Here is a 23,602-nt window from a genome sequence, read left to right as displayed (position 1 = left end):
ACTAATGAATCAAATATTTTTGGATGCAGTGTGAGCTCACGTTACATTATATCTCATAATATGATTAAAGGACTTCAATGAACGATGTTGCGTAAGCAAATGGGTAGCGTTGACTCGGCACGCAATACTCGCCAATTAGTCTGGGAACCGAAGGACTTCATTGCGGTTATTACGAATTTAGGGACACTCATCTTCAAGGACACTAGCCGAGGCTCCTTTCGTTCGGCTTTGGTGTCATCCACAGTGTTTCGTGACCACCGTGAGAATTATCCACTGCAGCGCTGTGCTAGGTGATATGGAATGCAGCCACCCCACTGTCGCTTCTCACCCAACTTTTTACCATTCGTCATACTTCATTGCATGCATTTCTCTAAGCACTTTTCATGCCAGGTCTATTTAAAATCAGTTTAGTTTCACCACCGAACCCTCATGGCAATGCGACACACAAAGATGAGATCAGGAAGTCGGTCTGGGCAGCAGGTTCACGGTCGGTGGGCCAGTAAAAACCCGTCTCCGCCCCCCAGTCGGTCCGGACCTGTGTGAATAAATCACGGCCACCGGCAGGACGACCCTCGCTCCAACTCGTGATGCCCCCGTCACGGCCAAGGTTTCCCCCGGTCTCAGAGCCAACCGGGTGCAGATCCGGCATGGAAACTGCAGCCATGCTTTTACGGAGCGGTACTCTGACGAGCATGACCGGACGTCATAGTTGTGAGCAGTGCTAACTTCCCCGTAACCTATTTACGCACTGGAGTGTAACGGGAAGTTGCATTGGACACTCCAGCGAACGGACCAACACCGAGATGCATCGTTTATTGTGTTCGTTAGCTGAAGAAACCCATGGTCTCTATTGGCTGAGCATAAGGCGGCTCCTTTGAATGGCGATGAGTTTGCATTTGTGCTGTAATTAATGACGTCCACGGCCTACCTGACAATCAGATGCAGCTTTGAATAATACTTGCATCACTGCCACAGAAAACACAACGTAATGCTGAAGTAATATACCTCATTACGATATGCTCGATACTTGCCAGCCTATAGAATGACTTGGCAGATGCGTTATTTGTGGTTGATAGCGTATTGCGTCGCAGTGCTTTATGAAATGTGTATAAATGTTTTGGTGTAACTAGTATAAATTGGAGTTTATTACGGAGCGAGCGAAGCGAGCGGAGTCTTACGTAGAATAACGGAAATTTCTGAGTATGAGCGGCCGGCCGGCCGGCCGGCCGGCCGGCCGTGCGGACGCTTTTGCGAGGCTTATATCTCAGCAACCACTTGACCGATTTACACGCGGTAATTTTTGTAGGGTAGCTTCATCCCTTCTACCAAGTATTGGACTATTCCCGATGCATGTGGGTGACCCCTTATGCACGTGCCACGTGCAAAACGAAGAGGTGTCACTTTTGTAATTGTTGCAATATCTCGGTAACTACTTGGCCGATTGCGCTGAAAGTTGGCATGTAGGTAGGCACCCACTAGGCACTACATATCCATGTGCCAGAGTTGGGGTGCTGCTGCACGTGCGCACGTGCAGGGGTCGTTTCCAGATCTCGAGAACGGCTCGACCGATTGCGCTCAAATTTGGTACACAGTTAGGGACCGTTTAGTAGGGTGCCGTGCACAAGTCAGTTGGGACCCATTTTGCACGTGCGCACGTGCAGGGTGCCGCTTCCAGATCTCGAGAACGGCTGGGCCGATTGTGCTCAAATTTGGCACATCGCTAGAGACCGGTTAGTAGGGTGCCGTGCACAAGTCAGTTGGAGGTACCCCTTCGAAATTTCGCACGTGCAAGGCTCACCCTCTCGCTCGCTCCGTTAGTCGCCCCAAAAGGCGTTATACTGGTATGACAATTGTGTAAATGAATATGCATGCATAAATGTAAAAAAACTAGGTGCATGAACACTTGAAACTGTATTGCTCCACCATTGCTCTTACGAGCAAAGTAAGTCATAAACCATAGTCATTAAGGGTCCTTTTATATTTAATTTTGCAATCTTACAATAATCGTTTGCCATAGGTCCATAGGTATATAGTGGTCTTTGCGTTTGCATGTTTTTGGCCACAAATTAACATTACTTTGTGCCTAAATATGTGCCATCATATGAGTAATTTCTCGGCATGCTTATCTGTTGGCAAAGGGTCTCGTACTGTTCGTGGTGTGCACTGGCATTGAGCAGGATTCTCTCAAAATGATAGGCATTTTGGTGCACTTGTTTTGCTTAGGAATAACATGCCTAATTCTGAAATGACACGTGAAGAAAGCACAAAGCTGCACAAACCAGGCAAATGGCGTATTTCTAACAAAGGTAATTTTTTTCTTTCTGTTGAGGTATGGCGGGCTCATCAACGCAATTTTAATTGGGAAGTGATGGAAAAAGTGTATTTGTAGTAACTGTTACATACGCTGCGAAGTGTTTTATTACGCCATGCATCTTTCCGTCAATCTTATCGTTCTGTACTGATTCGTGCTCTCTGAGTCGCTGCAAGCTATATCTCCGCACTGTCCGTGCCCTCTTAGCGATCCAGCTCCGCCGCCTCCGCCACCTCCGCCGCTGCTCTCGGCCCAGCTCTGCCCGGCGGGGGAAGCCCGTCGGACCGGGGGCGGGCGCAGCCAGCGCCGGCGGCGGTGCGCCGCGCCGTTCTAGGTCGCCGCGCTCGGCCAGATGGTCACCGGCGCCGGCGCTCGCCAGCCAGTCGCGCTCACGACGTGCTGCCAGAAACATGAGGCTGGTGACGCTCCTCTCCGCTTGCCTGGCGCTGGCCGCCGCCAGCCCCCAGCAGGGAATCCTGGTAAGACAGCGAGCCGTCGCGCCGGCTCGGCGCCTCGCGAGCTCACGGGACGGGGCCGGGGTGCGTGACTGCGTGCGCTGCTATATTGACACTCCACCGAGCTAACTGATTGCCGCTTTACTTTAGGTAAATTGTGTACCTAAGGGTCTCATATGAGGCCCAAGAGGTAATTGCTTTATTTTGGTTAAATCTATTATATTTATCCATTCAACCATCATTTATTAAATCACCCAGCATGGCAAACCGCTGGTCGAAAGTGAAAAGAAAAATGTAGGTGATGAATTTTTTCAACAAGAAAAAGTTTTGCTACTTTGGCATGCTATTTATTGTGTTTTAGCTTTTGTTCTTTTGTCATATTTATTCAAAATAAGATAAGTTCTTCAAACATTAGCTATGAAATTGCTTTGATGAAAATCGTTTATACTAAAAAGGAAATGAAACCTTTCACTGTTGATCATAGGTATTTGTAACTTTATTCCTGTTTTCTGGACGTAACTGTTCGTAAATTGCCATAACGCTAACCAATCGCATGCACATTTGTAGTTACGAGCTAGCATCGTGAGCACTGACAAATTACCCTCGTACGACTTATAACGTTTACCGTTAACTGGAAGTCTTCATTTCCCTAATTTCCCGTAGACGCATACCTGCCACCGTTCCTTATTCAAATGACGAATTGTTGTTCTTTTTTTTCTCAAAAAACCTTTAGTTGATGCTAAGAAACACTTTTCTAGTTGCAACATGCCTGCAAAATTCATTCGGTTATCAGCGAAATGTTACTTACTACGGATAGACTATGCATTAGCATATACAGTAGTTTCTTTTGTCTGTTTAACGTGTCATGCATGATGATCGCCAATCGTCAACTTACCTATAATGGTTTTACAAATGCACGCTTAAAGCATTATTTTTATCGCCAATTGCTTTGGCCGTCACGAAAGCGACTTCTTATGTAACCATCACGACTACTCGTATGTATAGCCGTGTGAATAGCACGTTCCAAGTCCTATTGCAATTAATCAAAGTTTACAGTATACCGCATAGCTTAACCCAGCCTGGGAATTTTGACTGCATGTCGCGCATGCACTCGCCGACAGAGAAATTCCCCCCTTCACCGCTATGCAACGTTTCAGCTGCAGCTGGAACATTTTTAATTCCTCGAAATGTGCTGTTGCTTCTTGTTCAAATAGACCTACAAGCCCTTGGAGTTCCCTCCCACGATCTGTGCTCACTGCACCTGTGTGTCGTGAAACAATTTTGATGTTTTTAGTTCGGGAAAATTCTCGCTGTAGCACAAATGTATCAACTGGAATGAAGTAACCTCTCTTTTTCAAAAGACCCATGTTCCTGGTATTTTTGCTGTTAGATTTATGGCTACTGGTAAACGAATAGGTATCTTTCCTCACATGTTCACGACCCGTGTCTTTTCGTTCAACTTCAGTAGGTAGTTTATAGATAATGCGAATCTAAAGCTCATTTCCGCGACCGGGCACCGTGCGACACCCCGCAGCTCGGAGGTGATAGCGGCTGCGGCGGTCAGACAGGCGGGCCCGAATCTGGCCCAGCCGGTCGCCGGTATGTAGGCTACCGGACCGCCCCGGCAGCGGCGCGCTGACCCGGCCGGCCGGTCACTGACGGAACCTGTCCCAGAGACGGCCGCCGCGGCCCACTTTAACGCTCATCCGGTATGCACGGCCGTTGTCCGGCGCTCTTTTTCTCCGGCGCTCTGCCGGTCGCGCCTCGGGTCCCGCTCGGTCAGTCGGGTTCGCTCGATCGGCCGGTCTCGGGGCCGCTCTCGGCCGGCCGAGGAGAAAGAGATACCTGTAGGTCAGGCTCTATCAGCGCCCCAGAAGGAGCCGTGCGATGAGTCGAGAAAAGACAGCGATTCAGTTGAAGAAATATACAACTTTTATCAGCAAGAATATCGCTGCATTTTGCCATTCATTCAGCATTTTGAGCCGAGAAATCGGGGGGGAAAATTGCAATGAATTACCCAAATACCGAATTCTTACCAACAGGGAAGCTAAAATATTGCCGAAGAAAATCTGTATGCATACTTTCATCGTGACCCTCAGTCACGAAACAATTCAGAGTGACATGTTACCGAGGCATATTGCATCAAAGCCGATAAGATCCGTATCATCCCGATCCTCATAACCTCATGACAGTAAACATGTCAAAGACTCTGTGTTACATGACCAAAACAACTCGTTTCTCCGCGAACTGACGAAACGTTGTAACTCTAACCGGCGCGGCGGCTGGCTAATCAGATAACACGCACGCAGCACGCACCCCGGCAACCTGCTGAGCCCGTCTGGCGCCCGGGGCTGGGACCTGCCTGTCCCGGCCCCGGAGAGCCTCTCTACCCCCTGAGCATGTGTGGCGCAGTGCAGCTCGCCGACCCGAGTCTCCATCCGTGTACTGTTGGTCTGCACCGTTTCAGGGCCGGAAGGTGGGATCGAGCTCTGCCAACCAGCTGGGCGTCGGCGGACCTCCCTGCGGCTCCCGTGAGTACCCGGAGGTCTTCACGACCCCGCCACGCCCCCTCACAGCCCCCCCCCCCAGCTAGCAGAAATGATTCACGGTAATGCAGTCAGCCATGTGCAGCAGCCGCGTGCCAGTGTCCGATGATACTGTCGTGAATAGAAGGTCGGAGATGTTCAAGCTGTCTTTTTGCCATAAAATAGCGATGCACGGGCGCGCATCGCTCCTTTTCAGGATATTACGACGGGATGCTGGAAAGTTGACAACTGCTGGACCTTTTCCTGTAAAGATTACCCGCATATGCCTTCATTGGAAACACGCATAGGTACCTTAAATGCTTTCCTCATGTATCTGCAGGGGGCCATGTCTGCACACATGCGTTTCAAAAGTCACCGCAGCTTGCTGTGGGAGCTGCAACTTGGCATAGCAGCGTATCAGGGACGGTAACTGCGACGGCACACAAGAAGATATCACCGCAGGCATTGCTTTAATCAAGGCTTCATTGATGCGAAGAACGCCACTCTTGGGAGCCAGGGAACAAACAAATGATCAAGACTTATAATGAAAACTTTGAAATGCATTTTTGCTTACTTAAAATTTCCATAAGCAAATTCAGCTTCTTTCATTGACAAGTGAGTCGCTGCTGTTTGTAATAGCATGCACTTATTTCTAGGCTAGCTATGCATTTTCTTTTTTTTTCTTAAATACAGAGTTGAAAGCCCTATAATTCCTCAGTTGTTATCCGTGGGCAGAGAGGATCTGAGCAAATCTTCAGCTCATGGTTCCCGGCTGCCTGGTTCACCTTGAAATCAGCACGATCCGGCCCTCTCTCCCGGCTACCGCCGCACTCTGAAAGCTGAAAAATGCCGACAGATGGGGGATTGTATGTTTTCGCGGCCCCTGAAGACCGCAGTCACCTGCAGCCTTCACACGTTTTGAGGGCTCTTCAGACTTGTGGGCTCGAACAGCGCCGCAGCGTGCTGCAGAGCCGGGATAAATAAAGACCGACCTGCAGACACACTTTCCCATGATACATACAACACTCCTAGCGACAATACAGTGGGTGGAGAGATGTTGACTTGCGAGCTAAAAAACAACGTGCACTCTAGGGCTTTGTTAGTCAAGGGTGTAGAAGTGCTAGATGTTAGTAAATTGGGATGTAAGCGTGCCACTCTTTTTGGTGACAAAACTGACCGTTAGACCGGACTGCGACGGTCTAGGAACCAACTGACTGACAATTAGACATTAACTGCCCACAGCATGACATCTTACGCAAGCGACAGCCCCAAATTCGTTAGAAAGCGTATAAGAGGCAAGTTTGACTGACGCCTTCTAGCCGCTTGAACGGCGGAAGTGAGAGTTTGAACGTGTCAGACGTTCTCTTGAATAAACAATGAGTTATGGACACATCAGCGACGCATAACGATGTTCTTTTGGACGACAGAGAAACTGGCAGGATTTTCATCGTAAAGAAGACTGATTATTGACGGAAAAATTTGTCATCTCTTTCCTTGTAGAGAATTAAAATAAATTTTCGACAAAGTGCGTTTGATAGCATTTGGCAATCGATTTTGACGTTAGCTTAAAATTGTATTCATATTTTGTTTGTAACCTTAGCGACATGACTTGACCTGTTTGCCAACATTGTTTTCTTGTGAATGACTATGACCTCTCGGACTTTGACTGTAGGACGCACAGCGGAGTGTGCACGAGGGATAAGGGCTCGCAGCATCTGCTCTATTCTATGCATCCTCCTAACGGTCTCTAAGTAGATGGTCCTCTCAGCCTAAACACTAAGCACTAAAACGGCTCCTTCCCCATCTTTCTTTCTGAGCATGCTTGTGTGTGGGGGCCGTGGTTTGCAAGCTTCGTAAGGAGCACTTACGGGTGATGGTTGGGGTCTCTTGCAGACTCGGTTTCTTCCAGTGGCGATGACAGACCAACTGAGCCTCAAACGGTTCTCATAATCGAACCATCACGGCTGTCAGTTCGCCCTGGAAGGAACCCCGTCTCGGCCCCCTCTTTCTTTATCTGTCGCTGGCGCTCTCCCCGGCTCTCGTTTCGTGATCTGGTGACCTGGCCCAGCCGTCGGCCGCTCGCAGCTCTCGGTCTCCGGACCGCGTGTGACGGCGGACGGCTGGGTCAAGGTCTGTTGACGGTGAGACCCGGGACTGTTCCGGGACTCACCGGTGGCGGGGACTTTGAATCACAACACTGACCGGTACATTATGCACTGCACTGCATTGGGGTACCTACCTATATGTGTGCTGTCGTTTCGTCTTAGATGGTTTTATAGATGTTAATTGGCTTGTGAGTAGTATCTGCCAATCTATGTATGTGCTGAGCTATCTGTATTTTTTGCTCAAAACGGCGCTCTTGTATTGAAGTGGTCTTATTCATTTGTTGAAAACGTATGTTCAAAGTCTTTTAATGTTAAAACATGTAATTCATTGATAAAAAATTACTTTCTCGGAACATTTTTGTTGGAAATAAATATCACAGTTGCTCCACATGAATTATAGAACAGTTAATTACACTTGGCTTTTAACACTTTTTGATTTGTTTTCCTCTCTTTTACTTGTTCTTTCAAACCGACTTTTGCGAAGGTGTTAACTATGGTGTTTTCTATTCACTATATAACTTCTTTCAGAATGGACTCTTTTACTAAACTTTGATCGTATTTGACCCGCTGTGAGATAGCTGTTTTGCCAGTAGTCTGTAGTCAAGTTTACCATTTTTATATATGTGTAGCAACTAGCAAGTGAGTCGATTTCTTTTGGATGCACTGTGCTGTCCGATTCGTGATGCATGAGGTGATGCATGCAACTTCCATTCTTGATCGGTCGCCCACTTTTCAGACTGTTCATCGTCCACTGTCCATAAAATCTACACTCTGTCCATGTGCCACCATAGACCTTCCCCTTCACTTACTTACACCTCACTCAAGTTATCAATTGATTTGAGTTCCGTTCCGCTGTCCTCGTACACCATTTACCATTCCCATTTCCTTCCTCTCCACCGTCTTTGGGTGTCGGTTCTAGTGTGGTTGTATTCTCGGACGCGTTCCAGCATGGGCGCCCGATCGCGGTGCTGGCCGGCCTGTGTTTGAGGCAACGGGCATGATCGCGTCGCATCGTCGAACGGTTTGCGCGCGCGCGTCGTCACCTTTCAGCGCGCCTCGTGTCGGCATGGCCACTCCTGGTGCGTGCCCCGACTCACAGAGAGACGCCGACACAGTGTGTGAGTGAGCGCGAGACCGGACTCGAGGCGACCCCGGCCGCCGACCGACTCACGGACGACCCGTAAGTGGCCACGGGCACGGGGCGGGACGGGTCACATGTCAGGTGTAGGACCGTGCGGGAGCCGTGGGCGCAGCGCCGCTAACCGCCGCCAGCTTCTGTACACACGCCGCGTCTGCCGGGCCGCGCTGGCCTGGCCGACGGGTGGACTGCCTCCTCTTCTGTCGCCCCTCTGACCGCTTCTCTCCAGCTCTGTCCCGTAGAGGCGCGGCCGCCGCGGGTGGTGGATAGTGCCACCCCATGTGTAGTCAGACCGCTCAGCTGTGCCGCTGGAATATTCGCTGCATCTGCAATATTGCTGTATACCCTGCCGCTTTACCAGCCCGCTGCTGTGGTGATGGCCCTATAATGCCGACCGCCGCCCATTTCTATCGCATCCCGCCGCCCTACTAAAACACAGACCTCAGCTGCCCGACGGGCGTTCAGAGTTGAACGGCCCGTCTGCAGAGCTGCAAATAAGGTCGCGTTGAGTAAGGACGTGCGTAGACTGGATTTTATTTTCTGCCGCCATTGTGGTGACGTTGAAGTAAAACATGCCATACATGTTTTCAGAACGCTACGCATTTCCTTACATCGACAACAAGCTGCTGACGGTGCTTGGTTGCTTCGCTTATCTGAAACAATATATTTATCATATTTTTTTTTTAGTAGTTCGAGAAATACCATGTTTTATGCTCATTTCTAATATTGTTGCAATTTATATTGCACTCTGTTGCAACTTGCAGCGATGAAAATCAACATGTCATTTTTACAACAAGTTGCATTTACATAGCATATTTATTTGTTAAAACAAGTATTCAGCGCGCAAAACTAATAATTTGTTCTTTCCAGGGCAATGTGATCCCGGATATGTAAAGTTTGGAGAGCTGTGCTACAGATTAGCATACGTTAAGTCTCCAATAGACTTTAACGAAGCCATATCCGGCTGTCGGAGGGTGAGTAACAAACGACCGAGTGCGAACTTGAAGGGAAGGGCAATATACGGCGTCAAAGAATCTGTTGCAACTTTCATAAGTCAAAAGTCATGAATAACCTTGCCTATGTACCTATAAGGTTCATAAGTCTGTGTCCTCAATATCAATTATCAACTATATGCATTGTAATTAAATAGTTTAGAAAAATCGCTTTTCATCGGCATCTTCAAAAAATAATTATGATGTGTATCCGTTGACAGGAAAAAGCCGTGCTGGCTACGCCGAAGTCGTTGGAGGAATATCGGTACCTGAGAACGATGGGAGAGGGCATTGTCGAGGCACTCGACGACTCAACAAGACGGGCATTCATCGGCATGTTTTGTGGGTGAGTAAAACAGGGTGACATCTTTCAGCCCGCTTCCTTTGAGTGGCACTCTAAATCACCAAGCGATGGCTCATTGTTGCTCAGTGGGCCAGACCACAGCTCCAGAGTCGTTACCCAACCGATGTCGCGCCGCTCACCGAAAGTGACGTGGCATGTTTGTGACCGCGGCGACCAGCCCTCGGGCTAACGCCGGTGTTCGACACCGAACTGTGGGGGGGGGGGGGGGCGGGGACTGAGCCGGGTGCGAGACGGTCGCAGCCCAAAAATAGGGCGGAGATATGGCCTCAAATGTAGTCTTCTTTTTTGGCATCTGAGGCACCAAGTTATGGTCTACACTTACAGTCTGCATATTTTAGAGCGAGATTTACATGCTGAATTAAACAACATTACTTGTCGAAAGTGCGAAAAGTCGGATCGGAATTATTCATATTCACACATCTTGGAGTTGATTGGCCTAGAGACCAATATCCCAACTCTTTCATAAGCTCACCCCATGCGTGAGTAGGCGATGCAGCATTCCGATGGCGCATGCCCGGCCCCTGACTCCTGAGACCGGTTCTGGTGCCGTGTCACCGTGTCAGACACCGCCCGATCACAGTGACACCAGTGAAAGCGGCCGGTGTCGTCGCCGGCGGCACTGACCGCGTTTTGTCGTGTCAGAGATCACCAGCAGTGCCGGACGCGCGGTGCTTCTCTCTGCCCGGCGCAGATGAAACTGGCGATAGACCGTGTTAGGAGCCAGACGAAGCCGTGTTAGAACTCAGACGTGGCCGCGCATAGGGGTCAGAGCACGACTCGCCACGTGCCCGACATACGCCACGCGCTCCCGAGGGCGGCGATTTGACTATCAGTACATTCCGCGACTTGAAATACAGCGATTGTTTCGCCAAAGTGTCGATGAACTGCAGTGGCTGCAAACGTCACCATTTGTGTTGCTAATGCAAGAACAGGACGCTGCACAATACGCAAGACTAGATCCTAAACCGCTTTGTGCAGAAAGCACGTGCATTGTATGCCGGCATTGTGCGAGCCAGTTAAAACGCAGAGCTTGGGACTCGTCGGACAAAGTCTGATGACCGGATCGGCTTATTTTCTTGCCCCCGCGCGCACGGACCGTTCGCTGTCATTGTCCGTCACATCTGGTCGCCGCAGAGCGGGTCGGCGGAATGTCGCCGGGGCGCCGCTGACGGGCAGGTGTTCTCTGCGCACCGGTCCGGGCCCGCTCAGCGCTGATCCGATCAGCACGGGTCCTCTGCCGGCACCACGCCCGCCGCCGACATCCGGAGAGAAAGTCCGTCCCCGGGCCGCGCCGCCACCATAGATCAACCGGAATCGCGCGCAGGGAAAACTCGATGGTCGACCTCCGCTGCCGCGGGGAGGCCGCGCCTCCTTCGGAGCGATTAGCGGTTCGCTTCGGCGGGAGGCCGGTTTGTGAAATCGGCGCGCGTGAATGACTCCACGGGGGTGAACCCTGGGCGGGAGAGAACCGTCTTCTGAAGTATCCCACAGTTAGACTTCCGCTGTAGACCGCACGGGTACCGGTGGGTCGAATTTTACTGATAAGAGAGCGAGTAGTCATGGTTGAATTTACTAAATCTTTCGAAGGGATCCTTATCAGGCCGACTAAGCATTTGTTAACATAAATGTGCAGGTTTCATCCCATTACAAAACACCCACAACTAAAATCGAGATTTTTAGCCAAGAGAGATAACAATGATGACCCCAAAATAGTCACCGTAAGCTTTTGGACACCTGCAGTTTGTGAAACTCATCGCCTATCGCGTGCGCTTATGCTCATGTGATGGCCAAGATTGGACCACTTAAGATCGAAAGATTTAACGTTGTCACAGATTACATCGGAGGTCAGCACTTTGAGGCGCGCCTGTTTTTACCGAACCGGTGAAAGGCGGACGGGCCGGCTCGTCATCCCGTCGGCCGACCGTCCGGTTTTAGACGGACAGGCCCGTCCACCCGTGTTCTCACGTCATGTCCACGTCACGTCTCTGACCCGCTCACGTCACTGTCGTCTGACCCCGTCCGTGTCTCTGTTTTCAGCGCCGACTGCGTCGAGCCGAACCGGTGGAGGTACGCGGACGGCACCCGGTGCATTAGCAACTCGTTCTGTGATTGGTCTGTGCCGGAGACGGACAACGAGTGGAACAGCATCCCGAGCCTGACGGGCGCCTCGGTGGGCGCGCTGCTCGACGGAAAGGAGCAGTTCCCGTACAAACTCCAGGCGCTGCCCGGCAACCACAAGCTGCAGTACTTTATCTGCCAGAAGAGCGGTAGGCCGTCCGATGATTTTCAGACGTGACATGACGTGACGGTGCCGTCACGCCGAGCCATCGTGACGCACTTGTGACGCACTTGTGACGCATTACGTTTGCTTTGCCCGAAGCACGGGCGGGTGGGTGCGATGACGGGCTAACGGAGTAACCCGCTGCCGAGGCTGTCTGTGGCTCCCATGGCGCTCATTACTGGTGTCCGTGGCAGATCGAGCAGCACTTTCACTGGCGGTGGCCGCAGCCTAATGAGTCCAGCGCCTTGGGAACGCAGCGGCGCGGCGCCGGTGCAGCGGTGCGCGCACTCACTTGTGTAACATGCGAGCTTCTTTCGCTCTCGCTGGACCGAAGGGCGTGAGAAGCTCACGTGCCGGGGGCAATTCTTGCCGACCCCGGAAGCATGCAAGCGACAGTGGCGGAAACGCTAGCGCCGTGATCGGTCCGCAGCCGATTTCAGGGAAAGTTAGACGCTCACTCGTGGAATGACTTGTAGGTTACCAGGCGCGACGTTCTTGTGGCTTCTCATCCTGCATCGCGTGACGAACGCGGTGACTTCTTGTACGAAATACATGCTGTGTGGTAGCTTTATTGTAGGTAGGCAGGCTGCTGCACTTTCGCTGACTGCATTGCTAGTGGACTTATGCTGTTGACGTTTTTTAGTGCTTGTTCCGTTGCCTTTTACCGGACCCTTTCATTGTGCTTTGCTCCGTGGCTAATGTAACTCATAGTGTTCATGACTCGCACAGGCTGAGGTCCCATTGTGCCGAGGTTTTGTCCGTTACTAAGGCGAGCTCTGAGTCACGATCCACGCCACTGACTCCGGTCTCCGTGCCTGGTGCCGAGCATGCACCGACACCAAGCCCCTGACCGTGACCCGACCTCTCTGACCTTCCCGTCCCCGCCACAGCCGACAATGTGGAGGCCAGCAAGCCCAACAACCTGCGGGTCTCTGAGCTGGTCTCCTGGATCCGAATCACCTGGGACCGGCCGGCCTGCGAGGGCGACCTCAGCTCCTACATCATGGTCATCCTGGGAGGCACCACCAGCTACGACACCGAGATCAAGGTAACCAGATAGTGGGCCTGGTGGTGGGGTGCCCGGATCCGCAGTTTGTAAAACAAAGCGAAGAAGGGTTTGCAGAGAATGGGACGAGCGGTCACCTTCGACGTCTCCCCCTTCCCCTCTGTTTCTCTCTGATCGTTCTGGCAGATCGGCTAAATCCCTCTGCCCCCCGGTTTGCAGACGACCGGTTTTTCGACCGCCCCACCTGATACCGCTGTCGTGGTTGTTTATCTCGCCGCGGCCACTGATTTTTATTGCTGTTTACTGCAAGCTGCCCTTTCTCCAAGTCTGCTCATTTTTCGTCGTCACGTTACGAAGAAACAAACCACACGGTGTGGTAACACCTGTAAGCCGTTCCAATTAACTAACGACTCTGAGGCCGCACCGTTGGCTGTCGGCCGGCCGGACCGTTCCCATGCCCATCGAGCTGAGACGCAGCGTGTCTGACCCCGGTCTCCGCTCCGCCCGCAGTGTGACGAACAGCAGTGCACGTTCGACATGAACCCGGCCGTGTGCGACTACTGCATCAAGCCCAACGTGGACTACACCTTCTCGGTGGCCGCCGTCCTGGAGGACTCTCAGCTCGGACCCGCCGCCACCGTCAACCAGGCCGTCGGTAAGAAATAGACACAGTCGGCAGGCGTGGGACACGAAAATGGCGAAATGACTAATACCTTTCATGGTGTTGTTCAATAACGCATTTCTTGCACAAACATTTTGTTGAAGCTATTTCTAGAATGTTGAAGTCTTCACATAGTCAACTCTTGTCAGTAATAGAGTGGCAGGCTAACCATGTGTCATTTTCCTGCATCTAACCTCTCCGCGCTCTCCATCAACAGACGTGGAGACGTGCCCCAACTTCGTGGCGCCTCTGCACACGACCACGCTGTGCCGCGGTGTCTCCGAGGTGAACGCCAACGGCGACTGCAACAACCAGGTGCTCTGGAGCAAGGGCTCCATGTGCCAGGCCCAGTGCGAGGAGGGATACGGCTTCTTCGACCCGCCCGCCAAGAAGTACGACTGCGGCGCCGGCGGACAGTGGAGCCCCGAGGGCAGCGCACCAGAGTGCTACCGTGAGTAGAATAAAAAAACTCGGCAGGCGTGGGATTAGAACCGACTGTTTGAGACTTACGTAGACGGCTTTTTCATGCTACCTAATCTAATGCATTTTGCAGTTTCATGTTTGTTCATTTTCGGAATGTTCTTTCTTTTAAGATTTTATTTTCTTTTGTGTGCTTTTTCAGTACCGATGCTGCGTTAAGATAAGCACTGGGACTGATAAAACAATCGTTCGACGCTGATTCACTGCTGTTCGCCCATCCACCATTGTGTGTGCCACCTGACTGACCTTCCCTGTCTCTGATCTCGGCAGAGATTGTGCCCGTGTACTCTGCCAACCTGCAGTACAAGATCACCTACCAGCGCGAGTCGGTCGAGTCGCTGCAGCACCAGTTCGATGGACTGGTCTACAAGTACAACGACATCTTCTGCCCGTACCCGGAGGAGTGTGGCGTCTCCGACCTCTCCACCAAGGCCTCCGTGAGTGAACGGCAACGGCCGGCCTCTGTTGCATCTGTGTAATGTGTATAGGTACTTATTTATTAGTCTTTTTTTAGAAACCAATAGTACAAAGGAACTTTTTACAGAAAAAGCTCTGAGAGAGCGGCTATTTGAGAGCCAAGAAACGACGAAAATAACTAGATGAAGCCCTTATCCATGAGCCAAATTAAGTGCCGATAAGAATACCACCGTTTCCGTAGCAAGTGATAATAAACGATAACGTATTCTGTTTGTTTGTCCTCCCCACCTGTCCTGGCACCATCCCATACTATCTCTCTGACTTTACTCGTCTCTCCCCTACAGCTGGACAAGGACGGCCGTCCGCTGATGGACGTTGTGCTCACCATCGACACACCTGTCTACAACATCACTGACCAGGAGGGCTTCATCGACATCGTCAGCGAGGCGCTCAGCACCGTCACAGAGGACAACGCCTTCATGACCCTCATCGACTACGACAATATCGAGCTCGTGCTGCCCATCAGGCAGCGCAAGGGCAAGCGCAACAAGGCCCAGGCGTCGCTCTGCTGTCACAAGTGCCCCGAGGGACACGCCTACAGGCTCGGACACTGCGGTGAGTTTGCAGATGGCGCTACCAGGGTGGCTGGGAGGGACCGTGTAGGTGGCGCTAGTGTGGTGGGAGGTCGATGCAGGTCCGGTGAAGAGGGTCAGGAGGAGGCACTGGGAGATGCTTGAGGTCGATAGTGAGATAAAGAGTGGCTCACCTATCCGTGCTTCTATCCTCAGGATACTGAAATCCTTCTCCTCCACACCGCCACCCCCTTCCGGGCTGGACAGGCAACTTTATCTCATGCGGGCTGCTCCCTTGGAGCGGCACCGCTGCTCCCGAGGGAGCGCACCCCGTAGCCGGGTGCAGTGAGTGCCTTGGGGCTGGGTGGCCTGTCTTCGGACGGGCTCAGCCCCGGCGACTCACTAGGATGCCTGCCCAGACCAATGTCTCCCCCTTATTCCCTATCATCCTTCCGGCTCTGCAATGGTCTTGTCGACCGAAAGGGCCTAACCCAACAAAACAAACAAACAAACAAAAGAGTGGCTAACTCCCATAAGAAAAAAACAAGAGACATAAAATGCAGCAGGCTGATATGTTTGCTGTGGACTTTGACTCAGTCTCGAGATATACGAACGTTTCAATAACAACTCCGAGGAAAAATCAGCTCCCACTCTCAAATAACATGCCAATTAACTAACTGACTCCTTTTCTCGTTTCCAGTCAAGTGCCCGACGCCGAACTGCAACTAAGTCTCCAGCCGGCGGGCTTCATTTTATCTGAAGCTGGTCCGTGCGGGAGGCTCCGGAGACGGTCGGCTGTCTCCCGCCACCATCATCCACCGTTCAGACGGCGGGGCGGGTGACGCGCCAGCGGACACCGTGCGCGCGTGCCGGCGAACAGACTGGGCAGTGTGTGAGCAGCTAACCCGGGCTGAGTGGAACGGTGACGTCACACCGATACGGTGACGTCACGCGGCAGCGTGTGACGTCACTGTTAATGAGTCGCCGTCACTCGGGCTGCGCGCGATCGAGTTCAAACCGTCTTAGGCCATCGAAATTTCTAGAGACGCGCTGCTGCCTGCGATTGTGTGAATGTGGCGCGCCTGAGACGGATGTGTGACGCAGATCGAGTGTTGGACGCATGGGTGGCGCACCGTGCTCAAGGTTTTAGCCGCCGAAGAGCGAACGAATCTCTCGTTTTCCATCGTACCGCCATCATATCTATTTATTGTTACCATACTTTGTGAATGGAGTGCTGGCATGTTGGGCGGCCCTCCGCCCCGAGCGGCGGAGTGCGCGCCGTCAAGTATTCCCATGAAGTATATATAGGCCACTGTTGGTTGTTGCTAGTTCCATGACCTGTGCATTCGGTGTGCAGCGTGTGACAACATTGTGACAGATCACAAATAAACCTTAAAATCGACGTGATTTTTCCAGAACTATCTGCATCACTTCATGGTAATTTGTTAGCTACTGGGAGAGAGAAAGTGAGGGCGACGATTACCCGTTTTTGTTTTTGATGTATGCAGGGTTGTGCTTGACTCATGAGTCGAGTCAGAAATTTGACTCAACTCTGACTCAAATGAGTCAGATTTGAGTCGAGTCGGATAAAATGTTGAGCTGTTGAGTTGAGTCAGAGTTGAGTCGGACAAAATATTAAGGTGTTGAGTTGAGTCAGAGTTGAGTCAGTAAAATAACTTTTGACATTGAGTTGAGTCAAGAACATTTAGGAACATGAGTCAGCTGACTCAACTTTTTAGAAACAATATATAGTATAAGTTTTTCATTCTCCCCCCGCTTAACAACTTAGGCAGCTGGCCCTGCTGCCATATTTTTTTACCCCCCCCCCCCGCTCAACAATTTTTTTTATCTGAGTCAATTTTGAGTCAACACATTTGACTCAACAAAAAATTTGAGTCAAGTTTGAGTCAACTCATATTTTCATTAAGCCGCTTGAGTCATGAGTCGAGTCAAGGGAAAAATCAGATCCTTGTTTGAGTCAGAGTTGAGTCAGGGTATTCTGAAGTTGAATGATAAGTCGAGTCGGCAATTTTTTTTGAGTCGAGCACAACCCTGGATGTATGACATCAGACAAACAAGTGTTGCGTTGGAAGAATCGACGGCATTTGACCCTTATCCGTCTCACCTAGCCAAATTCGCTCACCAAACACATGGCGGTATTTTCGAATTTATACAATAGGCCCGTATTACACATTCAATAAGACACGGAGTCTTGAGCACCGATTCAAGGCTCTGTGCCCGATCCACAGCATAATGTCCAAAAAATTAACAAAGGCATCAACATTTCATACAGACAATCATCAACATCGAGACAGGTTCCCGCCGAGAGTGTAACCGGGCCCATTCCTGTCGATCCGGTAGGACAGCTTTAGATACACTGTGAATCGACGTTCCAGACAGGCGGTGTTCACTAGCATTCCGATGTAGCTGCCGTGCAAGGGCTGCTCGCCGCTGATTGGCTCCCGCGGCAGAGACTGGTCGCTGATTGGCTCGGGCGACCGGTGGTTCCGAGGGTGAAGATGTTCAGGTTTTGTGATGAGTGAGGCATGAGGAGGCCCAGGTGGCGACCGGGCGAATAAAAATGTAGCTCGCCTGGAACAGAAACGGATATGTGATAAACCAATTCTTGTGAACTTTTATATATTGACAACCGTTGAAAAGAATGATAGCCTGCACCAGAACAGACCATTCGATACATTTTCTTTTAGCCTGGACAGTGGACAGCCTAAGCAGTGAAGCACGGACGGACTCGTCCTATCGATAGCGTTGTCTATGCAAGGAGAACCCGTTTAATTATAGCCCATATATTAACTAGTATCTGCCGTGCGAGCCCAGCCCGCCCCTCTCCGTCCTGTCTCCGTGGGAACACGTACCCAGGTCGTGCTTAGGCCGCCGCCTCGCCCTCCTCCTCCTTCTTGCCGCCGACGAGCAGCTCCAGCGCGCCGGCCAGGTCGATCTTGCCGTCGTCGTCGATGTCGAACTGCTCGAACGCCTCGTCCACCTCCTTGGCGGTGAACTTCTCGCCCCAGGTCATCAGCGAGTGGCGGAACGTGTCGCTGTTGATGGTGCCGTCGCCCTCGTCGAACGCCTGGAAGGCCTTGACGATGACGTCGTCGTCGTCGGCCTCTCCCGACTGGCGGCTGGCGAACATGGAGAGCAGCATGGTGAAGTTGATGGGGCCCGGCGCGTCGGCCAGCATCTCCTCGATCTCCTTCTCGGAGGCGATGCGGCCGATGATGTCGAAGGCGCTGCGGATGTCCGAGTGGCTGAGGATGCCGTCCTTGTCGGCGTCCATCAGCTGGAAGCCCTCCTTGAACTCATTGACCTGCTGCTGGGAGAAGCAGGAGAAGACGCTGCTGCCCTTCTTCTTGCTTGACCGCTTCGACTGTCAAGAGAACGACGGGGATACGAATAGTTACGTACTGGTGCAACGGAATCTTTGAACACATTTTTTCATTTAATTTATCTGAAGCTATATGATAGGCTAATATCACTGTGACGGACTGCAGTATTGATTAAAAACGGTATGGATTTAAAATAAGATAAGCCAGTTTGAAAATAAATTAATTATAATAGTACAATTTTCGGACGTCATTCTTTTACCAAATTTCCACGGATTCTTATCGTACTGCATAATGCATATGTTACAATCAATAAATATTTAAATAACAAATATACGTGCAACTGAGTTACGAAACATAGCTTAAAACGTAACTTAAAATTCAGCATCAAAACATTTTTTCTTCTAAATATGATAACGTTAACCATCAAAGTTGTCGCTGACTTACGCTGCTGCGTTTGCTGGAAGCGGGCTTGGCGGCGGGCTTGGCCGGCTCGGGGGCCGGTGCGGGAGCGGGCTCCGGGGCCGGAGCCTCCTCAGTCTCCTTCTTCTTCTTCTTCTTCTTCTTCTCCTTCTCGTCAGCCTGTGAAAGAGACAAAAATGCGTTAAACGGTGCCAAATTTCAAAGCCAGGTTGGCAAAATCCACGAATCAGATCAATCCCGTGACTGTTTGATATGTCAAAGAACCCGTCTTGGCGGGCAGCGACAAATGACAGTACGGAAATAGTTTGACCGGCGGCCCTGGCAGCGCTGTCAACAGAGAGGCCCGGACGTTGGCAATCCGCGGGCGACGACATCGCTGAAGTTCGTCACTGTCATCGCACTGTGATTCTTGGCTGGGGATGGCAAGGACCAAGTCCTAGCGCCGTCACGGCCAGGTGATTTACGACGAGCTGTTGACCATTGCTACGGGATTCCATTTGTCAGCAAGAAGGAAAGAGGTAGCCAGCGATTAGTTCAAGAATGTTGCAGAATTCCATCGTGCTTATCTCACCCAGCAAAACGAATTACATATAAAAGCGCAAGGCAAACAGAAATTGGTTCATGTTTTTTATTAGTTTTTCCTCGATATTTGACAAACAGAAGATTCGCTTGAATTTTTTTTTTTCAGAACAAATTGCTTTTTATCATAACGCATGAAAAAATACGGAAATTCACAATAACGATACGTTAGCAATCATTTGGCATGCTTCGATCAGTTTGGTTGTTCCAAAACTTAACAAAAAATAGCCCAGCAAAAAAGAAAAATCAACAATCATGCCTATAGAAACTTCGTCAGCGCAAACAATTTCATATTTGTAAGTGCTCCATTGGACTTTACGATGCCCCAGCCCAGTCATAGTTCCAGACTCCGTTAAACCTTTCTCGCCTCAGTCAGCAGCGCTCTGCCAGTTGGTCTGGCGCTCAAATATAGCCGACCGGCCGGCAGTGGGACAGGTCTAATTTTACGGAGCCGCGGCGCCAGGGATGACGAGTCGGTGACAGGTCAGGGGCACCAGCCGGGCGTGGCGGGGCACCGTTCCAGGGCGGGCGGCTGGCACCGACCGATCAGCCAGGGACCGACGGACGACACCAGGACACCTGACGAGGTCGAGCGTAGATTGGGGTGAGACGACGCCTGACGGGGAGGAGCTTTCGCTGGATCCTAACGCAAAGTCTCAACAAAATGACACTTCATGGATACTGGATAGCTCAACATTTGTTGCAGCTTGGATTTGATTAACACGTCTTGCATTGGAATTGCAGCTGCAGCATTTGGAATGTTGTCACTGCAAACACGCTATACCTAATTCGCCTAATTCAATGTTTAATGTGTGCGTGGCAGCGTCACCAAGCACCTGTAACTTAAAACATTAAGTATCGTAAGTATCGTCATCAATCATCAATCATCGGCGTAATCTGTGGATCCTATTACAGAATACAGGTTTTTTTTAACTGTTTGATATCTGAAGTACCTACGCTTTTAATGCTGTTTGCTCAGTAAACACTGTTTACCGTTTAATAGTCAGCTGATGACTGTTGAACACTTCACACCATAGGCTGAGTTTAAGTATTTATAGTCACCGTGAGTTTTAGGTGGAGACCAGACCTGCTGTTTCTCCTTCCATGAATGAATCTGAACCTCCAACCAGCATGAATAGTGAATAAAAATTTTGACAACATTAAACTCGATCATCACGTTCATTGAAGGCTTTTGCTATTCAAATATACAAGCGCCGTGCGACTTGAGAGCCATGAAGGAAAGCGATTAGTAACATCTCTTTGACTTTTGGTATCAGAAGTGGAATCATACTGCTATGAGCATCGCAACAGTTCTCAAAGTCATAACTCGCAGTCGTCATCTCACATCTGCCTGAAAATTCGCCTCATGCTCGGCTGCTCGCCTGGAACAGCAGCTGCATGCTGTGCCGCAGCGCACGGGACCACTGCGGCACAGTCTACCCAGACCAAACCGGCGCATTCGCCCGGCTCGGCTGGCTGGTGGCTATCTTCGACAATGTATACGACCGACCGGTGACATTTTTAACCCTATTCCCTAGCCTATGGGTGGCATGTGAATGATGTGCTTCTGTTCCAGCCTGCGAACATTTTTTGCGCCTACAATGTATAAGCAACATGTTAAAAGGTGGCTGAAGAGTGACTGAAAAGCAAAGAGTAGCAAACTGCAAAGGCCAGAAAATTGTGTAAGAATCGACAATAAAGCCAAAAATAAGTGTGCTGAACACTGCACAGCCCACAATATAAGTATAATATAATTTTCTGATCGAAACTCTAAAACATGAGCACTGAGTGATATCAAGTGATGCCAGCTCTGCCATAGTTTTTTTGTGACACCCGGAAGATGACAGTGTAAAAGTGCAAGTGTCTGCAAGTGACGCAGCCCACTTTGCTACCAAAGGTCACCCCATTGTCCATCTATCGACAGATGTTTGACCTGTCAATGAAACAGGGAATCAATTTCATATAGGAATAAGTCACACTTATTGTCTTATAAGTCCCTGCTTATTCAATATTCATACAATGCAGTATCAAAGCCATACCAGCTAAGCGTAAGTCATGTAGGGTTTGATTTGGTTGTCGATTGCTTTATATCATCTTTCACTTCAGAACTCCTCATGACTACGAGTCACTTTCCAGACCCCACATCCGCGTATTTAGTTACAGTCTTCTACCATACTGGCTGTACATCCTCCTCTTCCGACTTCCACCCATGTAAAACTTCGACGCCTCTTCGCATTGCACCAGGCCCACAAAGCCAATCCGGCACCGGTGGCGACTCGACAGCAGTCCCGATCGCTGATCTTCCTCGGCCAAGACCTGTGAGGCACGGAAAGCACGGAAGGCACGGGAGGCGCGCGGCTGGCCGCCGTAGCCGAGCCTCGGTGTCATACCAGCCGTGGCCGGTCGTAGCCGGCGTGCCGGCCGACCGCTGCACTTACCATGGTGTTCAGCAATGAGCGCGCCGGGCAGCAAGGTCTGGATCGGCGGACACTGCCAGGCCCACTGGCGGTCGTCGCGCGCCGCTCCAGCAGCTCGGCTCCGGCGCGCGCGCCGGCGCGTCGGCCGCGACGGGCCGCCAATGGCGCGTCGGCGACGATCCAGCGGCCAAATACGGACCACCGACGTCACTGGTATCATACCATCCCTGCGCGATCGTCGGTGTGTCGCCCGTTTGGAAGATCGCCTTCACCGGCCGGCCGGCCGGGCTGGTGGCTGGTGCGAGCGATGCCCCGAGGAGACGGTCACGTGACCGGCGGCGCGTCGGCACGCGTCGGCTGACAGTTTTATGCGGCGCATTGTCGGCGCGTTTGGCGGTGAAGCGCAGTGCCAAGTAGACCGGGCTCTAAAGGGTCTCACAAGCGCGTTACTGGCGGTGTGGGGATGTCCGGGGAGGCCCCCGTCACTCCCCCCCCCAAACTCAGAACGGGCATGCGTTCGGCGAGCTCTGTTCATATGGAACAAATTGGGATCTCGGCCTGTTTTGTTGGCGATGACGTACGGTCGACAGGAAGGAAATGCCTGACATTCGCGATACGCTTTTGTGCCAAGAACAAGTTTCAGGTGTTTTAGGTAAACACCTCATATGAAAGGCTAAGAGCATAGCGCTTCGCTTTTTAGTTCAAAGCAAATTGCGTGACGATTATTGAACAATTGAGCAAACGTCTTGCATGGCATCAGGCACGTACCCAGGATTTCGCCCAGGAGGGGACCGCCTGCTTCCGAAGGGGCCGTTAGGTCACCCGGGGGCCCCCAGGCCGCCCAGGCGACCAGGGGCCCCAGGCAACCAGGGGCCCTCAGGGGTCCCAGGTAACCAGGGGCCCCCATGCGACCAGGCCCCTGCTACCAGGGGCCTCCTTGGCGACCAGGGGCCCCAGGCGATCAGGGGCCCCATGCGACCAGGCCCCCCGGCTACCAGGGCCCCCTAGGCGACTAGGGACCCCAAGCAATCAGGGGCCCCCATGCGACCAGGCCCCGGCTACCAGGGCCCCCTAGGCGACCAGGGGCTCAGGGAACCGGGGGCCCTCGGATGACTGCAGGGGCCCATCGGGTCATCAGGGGCCCCTCGGGTAACCAGGGGCAATAAATGAAACTTTGATATCATTTTTCTTCCTAGTAAAAGACGTTTTATCCAGTCTTTGAAAAAATATACCGGGGCCTGAGGGGCCCCCTGAGCGCCTTCGGCGTTCAGGAGGGGGCCATGGCCCCCGTGCCCCCCCCCCTTGGGTACGTCACTGATACATATATTATGTGTAGAATAAACTAACCCATTAATTGCTACCGTAATCAGGTTATCTGTTGCGATAGAAAATTGTCAATAAAATCATTCTATGTATGTACCGCACTAGCAAATGACATCTACTCCTATTGTAGAATGTACATGCTTTGATATTGTCAGTCATCAGTGAATACAAATAAAACATACTTTGCCGAGTTAGATATCTGTGTTCAATGA

General features: G+C 51.2%; 2 protein-coding genes across 5 annotated transcripts; one reads left to right on the top strand and one right to left on the bottom strand.

Moving 5' to 3' along the window:
• The first annotated feature begins 197 nt into the window (after nucleotides 1-197).
• Nucleotides 198-16,709, top strand: LOC122367657. Of its 4 annotated transcripts, none has more exons than XM_043340969.1 (11): nucleotides 2,635-2,790; nucleotides 5,234-5,297; nucleotides 9,405-9,508; nucleotides 9,748-9,872; nucleotides 11,928-12,157; nucleotides 13,062-13,219; nucleotides 13,688-13,832; nucleotides 14,056-14,289; nucleotides 14,589-14,755; nucleotides 15,080-15,350; nucleotides 16,008-16,709. In XM_043340969.1, the coding sequence occupies exons 1-11, from the start codon at nucleotides 2,722-2,724 to the stop codon at nucleotides 16,034-16,036; spliced, it is 1,596 nt and encodes a 531-aa protein (XP_043196904.1). In that variant the 5' UTR covers nucleotides 2,635-2,721; the 3' UTR covers nucleotides 16,037-16,709. The 4 variants fall into 4 exon arrangements, with proteins under 4 accessions (XP_043196906.1, XP_043196904.1, XP_043196905.1 ...); XM_043340970.1 differs by having other exon boundaries at nucleotides 2,661-2,790; nucleotides 5,243-5,297; XM_043340971.1 differs by lacking the exons at nucleotides 9,405-9,508; nucleotides 9,748-9,872; nucleotides 11,928-12,157 and having other exon boundaries at nucleotides 198-2,790.
• Nucleotides 16,710-17,462: 753 nt separating this feature from the next.
• On the bottom strand, nucleotides 17,463-22,345 carry LOC122367659 (myosin regulatory light chain 2-like). Its single transcript, XM_043340973.1, has 4 exons — nucleotides 22,089-22,345; nucleotides 19,096-19,230; nucleotides 18,181-18,692; nucleotides 17,463-17,899 (listed from the first exon to the last, which is right to left on the bottom strand). Exons 1-3 carry the CDS (start codon nucleotides 22,089-22,091, stop codon nucleotides 18,192-18,194), a joined length of 639 nt encoding a protein of 212 aa, XP_043196908.1. The 5' UTR covers nucleotides 22,092-22,345; the 3' UTR covers nucleotides 17,463-17,899; nucleotides 18,181-18,191.
• Nucleotides 22,346-23,602: the final 1,257 nt, after the last annotated feature.

The sequence above is a fragment of the Amphibalanus amphitrite genome, unplaced genomic scaffold, assembly GCF_019059575.1.
Source record: "Amphibalanus amphitrite isolate SeventyFive unplaced genomic scaffold, NRLGWU_Aamphi_draft 000886F_arrow, whole genome shotgun sequence".
NCBI lineage: Eukaryota > Metazoa > Arthropoda > Thecostraca > Balanomorpha > Balanidae > Amphibalanus > Amphibalanus amphitrite.
The sequence above is the reverse complement of the archived record's forward strand: the minus strand, read 5'-3'. Positions and strand labels throughout refer to the sequence as shown.

Coding starts and splice junctions, on each gene's coding strand:
- LOC122367659 (XM_043340973.1), bottom strand. Junction 18,693..19,095: donor CTTCCAGCAAACGCAGCAGC/GTAAGTCAGCGA, acceptor TTCTCTTGACAG/TCGAAGCGGTCAAGCAAGAA.
- LOC122367657 (XM_043340969.1), top strand. CDS start 2,722: ATGAGGCTGGTGACGCTCCTCTCCGCTTGCCTGGCGCTGGCCGCCGCC. Junction 9,509..9,747: donor CCATATCCGGCTGTCGGAGG/GTGAGTAACAAA, acceptor ATCCGTTGACAG/GAAAAAGCCGTGCTGGCTAC. Junction 13,833..14,055: donor CACCGTCAACCAGGCCGTCG/GTAAGAAATAGA, acceptor CTCCATCAACAG/ACGTGGAGACGTGCCCCAAC.